General features: G+C 46.6%; 2 protein-coding genes across 4 annotated transcripts in view; one reads left to right on the top strand and one right to left on the bottom strand.

Annotated features, from left to right (window-relative positions):
- The window catches only part of LOC119978658 (cleavage and polyadenylation specificity factor subunit 6-like), a 124,186-nt gene that overhangs the window by 93,246 nt on the left and 17,823 nt on the right, over positions 1-13,117 (top strand). The gene's annotated exons all lie outside the window — the stretch shown is intronic.
- LOC119978660 (acidic mammalian chitinase-like) overlaps positions 1-13,117 on the bottom strand; it is a 35,592-nt gene that overhangs the window by 9,503 nt on the left and 12,972 nt on the right. For both annotated transcript variants that reach the window (XM_038820449.1, XM_038820448.1), the window contains 3 exons: positions 9,373-9,497; positions 8,709-8,832; positions 8,413-8,595 (listed from right to left, as the gene is read on the bottom strand). In XM_038820449.1, the coding sequence (XP_038676377.1) occupies positions 8,413-8,595; positions 8,709-8,832; positions 9,373-9,497 (432 nt within the window). The remainder of the gene's footprint in view (positions 1-8,412; positions 8,596-8,708; positions 8,833-9,372; positions 9,498-13,117) is intronic.

The following is a 13,117-nucleotide window of genomic DNA, read 5'->3' as shown; positions in this document are numbered from 1 at the left end:
CACCTCTTCAATTTACTGCTGTCCATGTACCTGTCTAAGAGTTGCTTAAATGTCCCTAATGACTCTGACTCCACCACCTCTGCTGGCAGTGCATTCCACACCCCACTACTCTCTGTGTAAAGAACCTACCTCTGACATCTCCCCTATACCTTCCTCCAATCACCTTAAAATTATGTCCCCTTGTGACAGACATTTCCACCCTGGGGAAAAGTCTCTGGCTATCCACTCTATCCACGCCAGTCATCACCTTGTACACCTCTATCAAGTCACCTCTCTGCCTTCTTCGTTTCCGTGAGAAAAGCCCCAACTCCCTCAACCTTTCTTCATAAGACATCCCCTCCTGTCCAGGCAGCATCCTGGTAAATCTCCTCTGCACCCTCTCCAAAGCATCCACATCCTTCCTATAATGAGGCGACCAGAACTGGACGCAATGGGCGCGATTCTCCGCAAATCCGGCGTGCCGTGAAGGCTGGCGTGAAACTGGCCGTGTTTTACGCCAGCCTCGGAGCTCCGTCCCGGGACCCGATTCTCCCCCTCCGGGCGGGGCTAGTATCGGGGCCAGGGGAATCACGGCGACGCGGAGTTAGCGAACGTCGCTAACTCCGCCCGCCAAGAGTCACGGCGGCTGACGCGCACGATGGCGTCAGCCGCGCATGTGCGGGTTGGACGGCTCCAACCCGCGCATGCGCGAATGACGTCATCACGCAGACGCGTCAAACCCGCGCATGCGCGGGCCGTCATGCCCCTCAGCCGCCCCGCGGACTGATCCTGCGGGGCGGCGGAAGAATAAATAGTGCGCGGGTGTCGGACCCGCTGCCCGCGATCGGTGCCCACTGATCGCAGGCCCATGCCACCCTTGTGTCATGGTTGTCCGGGACGGGCACTTTGCGACCGTTTTCACGAACGCTGAAAGCAGGTGTGAATACGGCCGTAAACTCTGCGGTATTCGGCCCATCGGCCTGCGGAGAATCGCTGTTCGCCGTAAAAAACGGCGAGCAGGATTCATGTCGGGGGGCGGCCGGAAGGGGGGAGAATAGCGGGAGGCCGTGAAAATTGTCGGGAAGGCCCTCCCGCTATTCTCCGACCCGTCGTGGGCAGCGGAGAATCGCGCCCAATATTCCAAGTCTGGTCTAACTAGGGTTTTATAAAGCTGCAACAAACCTCGCGGCTCATAAACTCAATCCCCCTGTTAATGAAAACCAACACACCATATGCCTTCTTAACAACCCTATCGTCCTGGGTGGCAACTTTTCGGGATCTATGTATGTGGACCCCAAGATCCCCCTGTTCCTCCACACTTCCAAGAATCCTGCCTTTAACCCTGTATTCAGCATTCAAATTCGACCTTCCAAAATGAATCACTTCACATTTATCAAGGTTAAACTCCATCTGCCACTTCTCAGCCCAGCTCTGCATCCTGTCCATGTCCTGTTGTAACCTTCAACCCTCAACACTATCTCCGGCGATGCTGATTGGCTGTTGCGGGGAGTGATGTGCCTCAGGTGCAGTCACTGCGACTGGAAGGAGCTCTCAGTGAGGATAGACTGTGGGGAGAAGTTGAGGCAAGAATCCTGCAGAGGGCGGCAGAGCGGCGACGCTGATTGGCTGTTGCGGGGAGTGAATTGTGGAAAGCTGCTGTCGGGTGAGTTTCTAGACCTAATATATTTCAGACAGTGGTTAAACCCGAGACACTACACAGGTAGTGTTTCCCACCCATCCTCCTCCTCTAACCAAAAAACAAAAGATTGTGCGGTGAGTCGGTGAGGCCAGCTTTTCTTTCCTTTTCCCCTCTCCACCCTTCCACCACCTCTAACCTGTGGGGAGCGTGAAAATCAGGTAAACTTTCTTTTTTCTCTCTGTAATTGTCAAGTGAATAAATGGAAGGGATGGCAGAGAGGGCAGCGAAATGTTCCTCCTGCAGGATGTTCGAGGTGAGGGACATCGTCAGTGGTCCTGCTGAATTCACCTGCAGGAAGTGCACCATCTCCAGCTCCTCAAAGACCGTGTTAGGGAACTGGAGCTGGAGCTGGCTGAACGGAGGATCATTCGGGAGACAGAGTCGGTTATAGATAGAAGCTACAGGGATTTAGTTACTCCTAAGAATGAAGGGAGCTGAGTGATGTTTAAAAGGAGGGGGGAGGAAGCAGTCAGTGCAGGGTTCCCCTGCGGTTGTTCCCCTTACTAACAGGTATACCGTTCTGGATACTGTTCGCGGGGGGGGGGGAAGCCAGGGTGACCAGGTCTCTGGCACTGAGACTGTCCCTGTGGCTCAGAAGGGAAGGGGAAGAGCAGGAGAGCATTAGTTATTGGAGACTCTATAGTTAGAGGGACAGATAGGCGGTTCTGTGGTAACGACAGAGACTCACGGTTGGTGTGTTGCCTCCCAGGTGCCAAGGTCCGTGATCTCTCTGATCGTGTTTTCAGGATCCTTAAGGGGGAGGGGAGCAGCCACAAGTCGTGGTACGCATCGGTATCAACGACATAGGTAGGAAGAGGGACGGGGTGTAAAACAGGAATTCAGGGAGCTAGGATGGAAACTGAGAGCCAGGACAGACCGTGTTGTCATCTCTGGTTTGCTGCCAGTGCCACGTGCTAGCGAGGTGAGGAACAGGGAGAGAGTGCAGTTAAACACGTGGCTACAGGGATGGTGTAGGAGGGAGGGTTTCAGTTACTTGGATAATTGGAGCACAATCTGGGGAAGGTGGGACCTGTACAAACAGGACGGTTTGCATCTGAGCCAGAGGGGCACCAATATCCTGGGAGCTCTTCGGCGGTGTTTAAACTAATTTGGCAGGGGGATGGGAAACTGATTAGTAGTCCAGGAGATAGCATTGCTGGAGTTCAGGAAGTTGTGGGTAGTGCAGTACTGAGGAAGGTGCCAAGGTCACAAGAGTGGACTTACAGGCATGAAGGTGGTTTGAAGTGTGTCTACTTCAATGTGAGGAGCATCAGGAATAAGGTTGGTGAGCTTGAAGCATGGATTGGTACCCGGGACTACGATGTTGTGGCCATTACGGAGATAACAGGCGCAGGAATGGTTGTTGGAGGTTCCGGGGTTTAGATGTTTCAGTAAGATTAGGGAAGGTGGTAAAAGAGGTGGAGGAGTAGCATTGTTAATCAAGGATAGTATAACGGCTGCAGAAAGGCAGTTTGAGGAGGATCTGTCTACTGAGGTAGTGTGGGCTGAAGTTAGAAATAGGAAAGGAGCGGTCACTTTGTTAGGAGTTTTCTATAGGCCCCCAAACAGGAACAGAGAAGTGGAGGAAAAGATTGCAATGCAGATTTTGGATAGGTGCAGTAGTCACAGGGTAGTTGTCATGGGTGACTTTAACTTTCCAAATATTGATTGGAACCACTATAATTCGAATAGTTTGGATGGGGCTGTTTTTATCCAGTGTGTGCAGGAGGGTTTCCTCACACAATTTGTGGATAGACCGACAAGAGGCGGGGCCACATTGGATTTGGTACTGGGTAATGAACTGGGCCAAGTGTTAGATTTGGTTGTGGGAGATCACTTTGGAGATAGTGACCACAATTCGGTGACTTTCGCTATAGCAATGGAGAGGGATAGGAACATATGGCAGGGCAAGGTTTAATACTGGGGGAAGGGTAATTATGATGTGATTAAGCAAGAATTGGGGAGCTTAAGATGGAAACAGGAACTGTCAGGGATAGGCACAATTGAGATGTGGAGCTTGTTCAAGGAGCAAATACTGCGTGTCCTTGATAGGTATGTCCCTGTCAGGCTGGGAGGAAATGGTCGAGTGAGAGAACCATGGTTTACAAAAGAGGTTGAATGTCTTGTCAAGAGGAAGAAGGGGGCTTATGTAAGGATGAGAAAACAAGGTTCAGTTAGGGCACTTGAGGGATACAAGATAGCTAGTAAGGAGCTCAAGAAAGGGCTTAAGAGAGCTAGGAGGGGGCTTGAGAAGCCCTTGGCGGGTAGGATCAAGGAAAACCCCAAGGCTTTTTACACTTATGTGAGGAATAAAAGAATGACCAAGATGAAGTTAAGGCCGGTCAAGACACTAGTGGGAACGTGTCTGGAGTCTGAAGATATAGGAGAGGCCATAAATGAATACTTTTCTTCAGTGTTCACAAAGGAGAGGGGCCATGTTGTTGATGAGGATAGTACGATACAGGCTGGAGGAGGGAGATATTCGGAAGGAAGATGTGTTAGAAATTTTGAGAAGCCTGAGGATAGATAAGTCCCATGGGCCGGATGGGATATATCCTAGGGTTCTTTGGGAGGTGAGGGATGAGATTGCAGAGCCTTTGGCTTTGATCTTTATGTCCTCACTGTCTACAGGAATAGTGCCAGAAGACTGGAGAGAGGCAAATGTTGTCCCCATGTTCAAGAAAGGGAATAGGTATAACCCTGGGAATTATAGGCTGATTAGTCTCACTTCGGTCATCGGTAAATTATTGGAAAGGGTCCTGAGGGATAGGATTTATGATCATTTGGAAAGATACAGCTTTATCCAGGATAGTCAGCACAGATTTGTGAGGGGTAAGTCTTGCCTCACAAGTTTGATTGTATTCTTTGAGGTAACTAAGTACATAGATGAAGGTAGAGCAGTTGATGTCGCATACATGGATTTTAGTAAGGCGTTTGATAAGGTGCCCCATGGTCGGCTCATGCAGAAAGTAAGGAGGCGTGGCATAGAGGGAAATTTGGCGGATTGGATCAGTAACTGGCTATCACATACAAGACAGAGGGTGGTGGGAGATGGTAAATTTTCTGGCTGGAGACCAGTCACCTGCGGGTGTACCACAGGGATCAGTGCTGGGTCCTCTGCTATTTGTGATTTTTATCAATGACTTGGATGATGGAGTTGAAGGTTGGGTTAGTAAATTTGCTGATGACACCAAGATTGGTGGAGTAGTGGATAATGTGGAGGGCTGCTGTAGGCTGCAAAGAGACATTGATAGGATGCAGAGCTGGGCTGAAAAGTGACAGATGGAGTTTAACCCTGATAAGTGTGAGGTGATTCATTTTGGTGGGACAAATCTGAATGCAGATTACAGGGTTAACGGCAGGGTTCTGAAGAATGTGGAGGAGCAGAGAGATCTCGGAGTTCATGTCCATAGATCTCTAAAAGTTGCCACCCAAGTGGACAGCCGTGAAGAAAGCCTGTCGTGTGTTAGCATTTATTAACAGGGGGATTGAGTTTAAGAGCCTTGAGGTTATGTTGCAACTGTACAAGACCTTGGTTAGACCACATTTGGAGTATTGTGTGCAGTTCTGGTCACCTCATTATAGGAAGGATGTGGAAGCATTGGAAAGGGTGGAAAGGAGATTTACCAGGATGCTGCCTGGATTGGAGGGTAGGTTTTATGAGGAAAGGTTGCGGGAGCTCGGGTTTTTCTCATTAGAGCGAAGGAGGATGAGAGGTGACTTAATTGAGGTGTATAAGATGATGAGAGGGATAGATAGAGTGGACGTTCAGCGACATTTTCCTTGGGTGGATGTAGCTGTTACAAGGGGGCATAACTATAAAGTTCATGGTGGAAGATATAGGGGGGATGTCAGAGGTAGGTTCTTTACTCGGAGAGTGGTTGGGGCATGGAACGCACTCCCAACTATGGTAGTGGGGTCGGACACTTTAGGAACTTTCAAGCGATTATTGGATAGGAACATGGGAGTGCACTAGAATGATTGGGAATAGGTTGATTTGATCTTAGTTTCAGACTAGTTCGGCACAACATCGTGGGCCAAAGGGCCTGTACTGTGCTGTACAGTTCTATGTTCTATGTACAAGTCCACCAACCTTCGTGCCATCGGCAAACTTGCTAACCCACCCTTCCACTTCCTCATCCAAGTCATTTATAAAAACCACAAAGAGCAGAGATGCCAGAACAGATCCTTGCGGGACACCACTGGTCACCGACCTCCAGACGGAATACTTTCCATCCACTGCCACTTGCTGTCTTCTTTGGCCAGCCAATTCTGTATCCAGACAGCCAAATTTCCCTGTATCCCATGTCCCCTAACTTTCTGAATGAGTCTACCATGGGGAACCTTATCAAGTGCCTTACTGAAATCCATATACACCACATCCACTACCCGACCTTCATCAATGTGTCTCGTCACATCCTCAAAGAATTCAATGAGGCTTGTGAGGCATGACCTGCCCCTCACAAAACCATGCTGACTATCTTTAATCAAACTATGTTTTTTGAAATAATCATAAATCCTATCTCTTAGAATCCTTTCCAATATTTTGCTCACCATAGGCGTAAGACTGATGGGCCTGTAATTCCCAGGGATTTCCCTATTCTCTTTCTTGAACAGGGGAATAACATTCGCCTCCCTCCAATCATCCGCTACTACTCCAGTGGAGTGAGGATGCAAAGATCATCGCCAACGGCGCAGCAATCTCCTCCCTCACTTCCCGTAGTAACCTTGGGAATATCCCGTCAGGCCCAGGGGACTTATCCAGCCTGATGCTTTTCAAAATTTCCAGCACATCCTCCTTCTTAATATCAACCTGTTCGAGTCTATTAACCTGGTTCACACTGTTCCCATGGGCAACAAGGTCCCTCTAACTAGTGAATACTGAAGCAAAGTATTCATTTAGGGCCTCCCACATCTCTTCAGACTCTAGGCACAAGTTCCCTCCACTATCCCTGATCGGCCCTACTCTCACTCTGATCATCCTCTTATTTCTCACATAAGTGTCGAACGTCTTGGGGTTTTCCCTAATCCTTCCCGCCAGGGCTTTTTCATGCCCCCTTCTAGCTCTCCTAAGTCCATTTTTGAGTTCCTTCCTGGCTAAATCTGCTGACTGAATCTAATTCCTCATCTGCAGACTCTTGAGAAGTTAAGACTCAAGAACTCTCCTGACTTGGAGTGACTCTGGTATCAGCAGTTTCCTTCAACTGGCAATTGGGTTGTAATTTGTAACAGTCATGGTGAATTGATATGTGCTACTGTTATAATCCCAGCTGATGTTATAACTGGACGACAAGATCCCAGAATGGAGTCCTAGTTCAAAAGACTAACGTTTACTTTTTAAAAATATAACGTGGAGCAAGAGACAACAGGACCACTAATTAGTTTTAACAACAAGAAAAGAGAAACTATTACACATGAAAAAATTGAATTGTGATACAATACTTCTTTATTCCTCCCTTAGCTTAACAATTACACACATATTTTAAGAGCAAAACGGATTACAAAGTACATCTTAAGCTACAATGTTCTCATTAACACATAGTCCCTTTAAGCACAATTGGCTGTGGTCAAATGCACTCTCTGCTCCGTACCCAAGTTAATCGATTTCTCCTCAGAATCTCCCAGATGGCAGTCACATGGGAGTTTCCATATTCAAAAAACATACTTTAAAACCCTCTCTCAGAATAATGCTTTCCATTCCGAAATCCAAACCAGGTTTTCCAAATTACATTTTTAAACAAAGTTTTCACTCCACTTGTGATAGTGAATCCAGTCCAGAATTTTACATCAACACCTTTAGGGTTTCTTTGCCTTGAGTGCTGTGCAAACTGCTCACAGTTGTTTTAACTTTTGATTTCCAGACTGTCTTAAAATGGCATCAGAAGTTTGTTTTACATTTGAAGGCTGCTGTCCCACTTTAAATCTGGTTACTGCAATTGTCTCTTTAACTCGGAACACGTTGTTTAATCTTCCTTGAATTACTCTGAACAAAACCTTTATCACTGTTCCCTTAGCTCCAGACGTCTTGGACACTTCTCTTATTTTCTCTAGTTTTTTTAACTAGCTGGACTTTGGAATTCTGAAAACATCTGTTTTCTTAACCAGTACTCCATAATATGACGAAGAGTCATCCAGACTCGAAACTTTAGCTCCATTCTCTCTCCACATATGCTGTCATTATTCAGTATTTTCTGTTTTTGTTTCAGATTCTGGCATCGCAGTAATTTGCTTTTGACTCCATTGTATGGCTTTTCTTCTAGCAAGGCTGAGAGATATGTTCCCTCTTTAGCCTCCTAAAACCACTGATTCTAGCAGAGCTGCTAGAGCTGCGTTTTCGCTCTTTACCTATCTTCAACTGGAATCAAATTAGCTAAACTAAAACTTAAAAGCTACTCTACTTTACAAGGCCCCTGTAACTAAGCAACCACTGCTGCTTTATTTGTTCTTCATGCTGCAGCCCGCTCTAAGCACAACAGGAACACAAATGGAACTTATCCAACCCTCACACATACAAACATCTTTGTCCAGCATGAATATAACTGTAGGTTTTACCCTTCCATGCACAGAAACATTAAATTAAACCCACTTAAAACTATACCTTATTTCTAATATTTACCAATACAAATATAAATCCCTTAAAACTGCCTTTATTTTTCTAACACAATAGTTTTGTTTTGTACCTGCAGTAATGTAACGTGTTGACATAACTTTTTGCATGAAGCATTAAACCATACCTCATAGTATGCTAAAATTCCAGCTGCTTTAGTACAATTCCCCGGTGCTGCGGGGCCACATGCTGCAGTGCCAGGCTTGCTATCAGGTGAACAGAGTGTAAAGGTACGGCCATAAGTTGGAAATCCAACCAACAGTTTTTCTGCAGGGACACCATTTTCTTTCCAGTAGTTTGAAGCAAACTCCTACAAGGAAGACATCTTATTTGAATTAAGTTCATAAATTTGCATTAGTAATTCAAGAGACCTTGAGAAAAATGGAAAGATGAGAAGGTAATAGTTTTATTCTTTATACGTACGACATTAAAGTATTTGTCATCATTATAGTCTGTGGAACTCTTGTAAAGAGGGCTATTTGGTCCAGTTTTAGGATCCCACGGACCGTGGAATTCATAAGTCATCACACCGATAAAATCCAAATGCCTGTACAAAACAAAAATAGGGTGTTGGGAAATGTACGGAAGGAACTAAATACCTACTACCCGGATCTAACCACAGGTGAACTCTGATGAGGGAGAGCAATCTGTTCCTGCTCTGTAATTTATTCCTGACTCACATGATGAGAATGAGGAAAGTGGCAGAATATCCATGAAAACTGCCTTTTGTCAGAAATCCAACCTAGGCTCCTGGCTTCTGGTGATACCTTTCAATGCCTTCCATCTTTAAAAGTGAATCTAATTGTTCCTTAAATCCATTTGTGCTCCAGCTTAAATGACCTTGTCGGTTGATTTATTGCACCACATTTACCCCTTGGTGCAGACGAGCCACCTGACTTGTCTCCTGTCCCTGAAGTTTGAAACATTGCATCATTTATTACTGCAATGAAGTGGCCTTTATTCAATCTCCCAGTTATTACTGTCAGGAGTACAGTTCATATTTTTTCGGGGGGGGGGGGGGGGGGGAGAGTGTAATGAAAACAGCATCATTTGCAAAAGGTACTTCACATAAACAGTTAGTACATACTCAGAAATCTTCTCTATCTCATAGCCTGCTTGAATATTTCTTATCCCAGATGCCACTGCAGCTGAAAGCAGCAATCTCGGTCTGTTACTGTCATTGGATTCTTTCTTGAACTCTTCCAGAGTTTCCTATTTATTAACAAAGAACAATATGTTTGTCAGGAAGATTGTAATAATGGAACATCAGATACTATGGAATGCAAATATATTACATTTTTATGAAATGTTTTTTGAAATGTTGTATTTTCACTGGATTACATCATTCCAGGGAGAGGAAAAGGCAGGCGATCGTCCGCCAGGCAAGTGTCAAAATAACTCTAATGCCGAGATAGAAGCAAATTACTGCGGCTGCTGGCATCTGATCCAAAAACATAAAATGTTGGACAATCTCAGCAGGTCCGATAGCATCTGTGGCGAGAGAGTGGAGGAAGGCACGGTGGCACAGTGGTTAGCACTGCTGCCTCACAGTGCCAGGGACCCGGGTTTGATTCCGACCTTGGGTGACTGTGTGAAGTTTGTACGTTCTCTCCGTGTCTGTGTGGGTTTCCTCCGGGTTCTCCGGTTTCCTCCCACAGTCCAAAGATGTGCAGGTTAGGTGGATTGGCCATGATAAATTTTCCCCAACTGTCCAAAGGGTGGGGTTACGGGGATAGGTCGGGGTATAGATAGGGTCAGTGCAGACCCAATGGGTCAAATGGCCTCCTTCCTCACTGTGGGGATTCTCCGATTCTAACGTTTCAAGTCTGGATGACTATTTATCAAAGGTGGAGAGAACTGGAAATAGGATCAGATTTATACTGTTGTAAGGAGGGGGGAGTGTTTTGTTATGCTCCTGACATAGCATAAGCTGCTTCCTTGATGCGCACTCTGATAAAAGGAAGGTTCAGACTTGGAGATAGCTTTAACACATTTATTAAACTGTTAACAATTCTCCTACTTGATTCGACTCTCCTGTTAATCCTGCTATAGCTACTGAGACTGACGAACCAGTCTGCTACAATCCAGGTGGTGGGTGTGATGTGTTTCAAATCAACCCTGTGTACTCACTGAGTGTCTCCACTGGAAAGAGAAAGATCATGTGTGCTGTGTCCTTTTATATGGGTTGGTGTAATGCCCTCCTCTGGTAGTGTCACCTCTGTGTGTATCGTGAATGCCCATTGGTCGTGCCCTATCTGACTGACCTATTGGTTGAGTGTCTGTGTGTCATGTCTCTGGTGCTCCCTCTAGTGTCTAGCTAGTCTACGTGTATTTACATCAACCCCTTGTGTATTTACAGTGATGCATATCACCACAGGGAGGAGCTTGGAGCAGTGGGGCTGGATAGAGGGGCAGTGTTAGTAGAGATTGACAAAGATGTTGTGGACAGAAAGACAAAGGGAATGTAAATGGGGGTGATAATAACTAAAAAGGGTGCTGAGATTGGCACATTAAGATATCAGAATGTGTTAATGACGGAAGAGGGGTTAGTGGTGTGTCAAAGGACATCCTGGAACAGGGAACAGATGACCCTGGTGGGGTGAGGTGGGGGGAGCGGTGACAATGGTGAGGGAAAAACAGATCAATGGAAGAAATGAAAATAAATTGATTGAAATAAAAGTGGGATGAAGGTGGAGGAGAGAGTTCACAGTCTGAAGTTGTTGAATTCAATGTTAAGTCCGGAAGGCTGGAACGTGCCTAATGGGAAGATGAGGTGCTGTTCCTCCAGTTTGCGTTGGGCTTCACTGGAACAGTGCAGTAGGCCAGGGACGGACATGTGGGCGTGGGAGCAGGATGGTGAGTTGAAATGGGTCCTGCTGGTGGACGGACCGGAGGTGTTCTGCAAACTGGTCACCCAGTCTGCATTTAGCGTCTCCAATGTAGAGTAGACCACACTGGGAGTAGTGAATGCAATAGACCAGATTGAAGGAGGTGCACGTGAAGTGCTGCTTTACTTGAAGAGTATTTAGGGCCTGAGATGGTGAGCAGGGAAGAGATGAAGGGGCAGATGTTACACCTTCTGTAATTGCATGGAAAGGTGCTGTGCGAAGAGGGTGAGGTGTTGAGGGTGATGAAGGAATGGACCACGGTATCCCAGAAGGAACGGTTCCTGCGAGATGCTGACAGGAGGAGTCAGGGGAAGATGTGTTTGGTGGTGGCATCATGCTGGAGTTGGTGAAGGATGATTCATTGAATGCGGACGATGCTGAGGTGAAATGTGAGGACAAGAGGGACCTTATCCTGGTCTGGGAGGAAGGAGAAGGGGTGAGGGCAGAGGTGTGAGTCATAGGTTGGGAGTCGTGTTGACCGTAATGGCTGGGAAACCATGATTAAGGACGAATGAAGACATGTCAACAGCACCGTTTTGGAAAGTGGCATCATCGGTACAGAAGCGACGGAGGCGAAGGTTATGCCAAGATGCACAAAAAAGCGTTCAAGGATATTTCTAATTTTCCCCTTGTGATGGGACGAAAAGCCCATCCGTTAAACATTCCTTCCTATTTGCATGACTGAGGTTTGTCATTCCTCACTCCCTCCTAAATGCCTCAACTAGATCGTCCTTCAACCAGCTGAATGCCAGGGCCAGTGTTTTACACCCACCCTCTCCAGATTCTGAGGGGAGGGAGGTGGTAATTGGAGTATGAAATTGCATGGATATTTTGGGGGTCCTTCCTGTTGATTCCTTTATTTCCCCTTATTCCCTCTTCCTTTATTTTGATGTTAGCATTTTGATCCATGGATGCTCATGGACCTATATCTTTAAGTCGAGCAGCGGAAATGAGGAACTCAAAATTCCCTATGAGCTTTCGGACAGCAGAACGTAAACTTTTCGGCACCTGAGTGATTGGTGGGACTTGGTTCGATTGGCTGGCTGATGGCCAATGAATTGGCCAAAAGTCCATATTCTGCCTGATAACAAGCGATGATTGGGTGGGATGATTTCCAGAGAGCCAGCGAGAAGACACTTGGAGAGCTGGACACAGAGGAAAGGAGCTACTCTCTTTCTTTCTCCCGAAAACCTGCTGTATTTCTGGGCGGCACGGTGATAGTGGTTAGCACTGCTGCCTCACAGTGCCAGGGACCCGGGTTCAATTCTGGTGTTGGGTGACTGTGGAGTTTGCAATTATTCCCCGTGTCTCTGTGGGTTTCCTCCGGGTGCTCCGGTTTCCTCCCACAGTCCAATGATGTGCAGGTGGATTGGCCATGCTAAATTGCCCCTTAGTGTCCAGCGATGTGCAGGTCAGGTTATGGGTTTAGGGCGGAGTGGATCGGTGCAAGTTCGATGGACAGAATGGCCTCCTTCTGTATTGTAGGGATTCTATGATTCTAAATTAATTTACAGTGAAACAGACTAGAAACAGAACCGACAACCTACATTGAAGAAAGGTTTGCTAAAAGCAACCATCAGGAGGGGCGAAATTCTCCGCTCCCCCAGCCACGTATCTCTCAATGGCTGCTGTTTGCTGGCAGCGGGATTCAATCTTCCCACCGCTTCTCAATGGGATATTCTCAATGGGACCGCCCGTGCCACTGTAAAACCCGCTGGTAGGGAATGTGCTGCCGGTGGGAAACGTGAATCGTAATGACCGGAGAATTCCCGCAAAAGGCTCTTATCTTTTTACTTTCATTATTATTTTACCTCCCTCTTCTTCCCTCTGTGTTTGTCTGTCTTGTATGTCTGTGTAGAGGGAGGGTGGGACGAGTTTAGGTGGCAGGATTAGGAATTTGATAATAGTTACCCTGTTGTATTTGCTGCATATTTAATTATAGTT

The sequence above is a fragment of the Scyliorhinus canicula genome, chromosome 15, assembly GCF_902713615.1.
Source record: "Scyliorhinus canicula chromosome 15, sScyCan1.1, whole genome shotgun sequence".
Lineage (NCBI taxonomy): Eukaryota > Metazoa > Chordata > Chondrichthyes > Carcharhiniformes > Scyliorhinidae > Scyliorhinus > Scyliorhinus canicula.
This window is presented reverse-complemented; position numbering and strand designations above follow the sequence as displayed.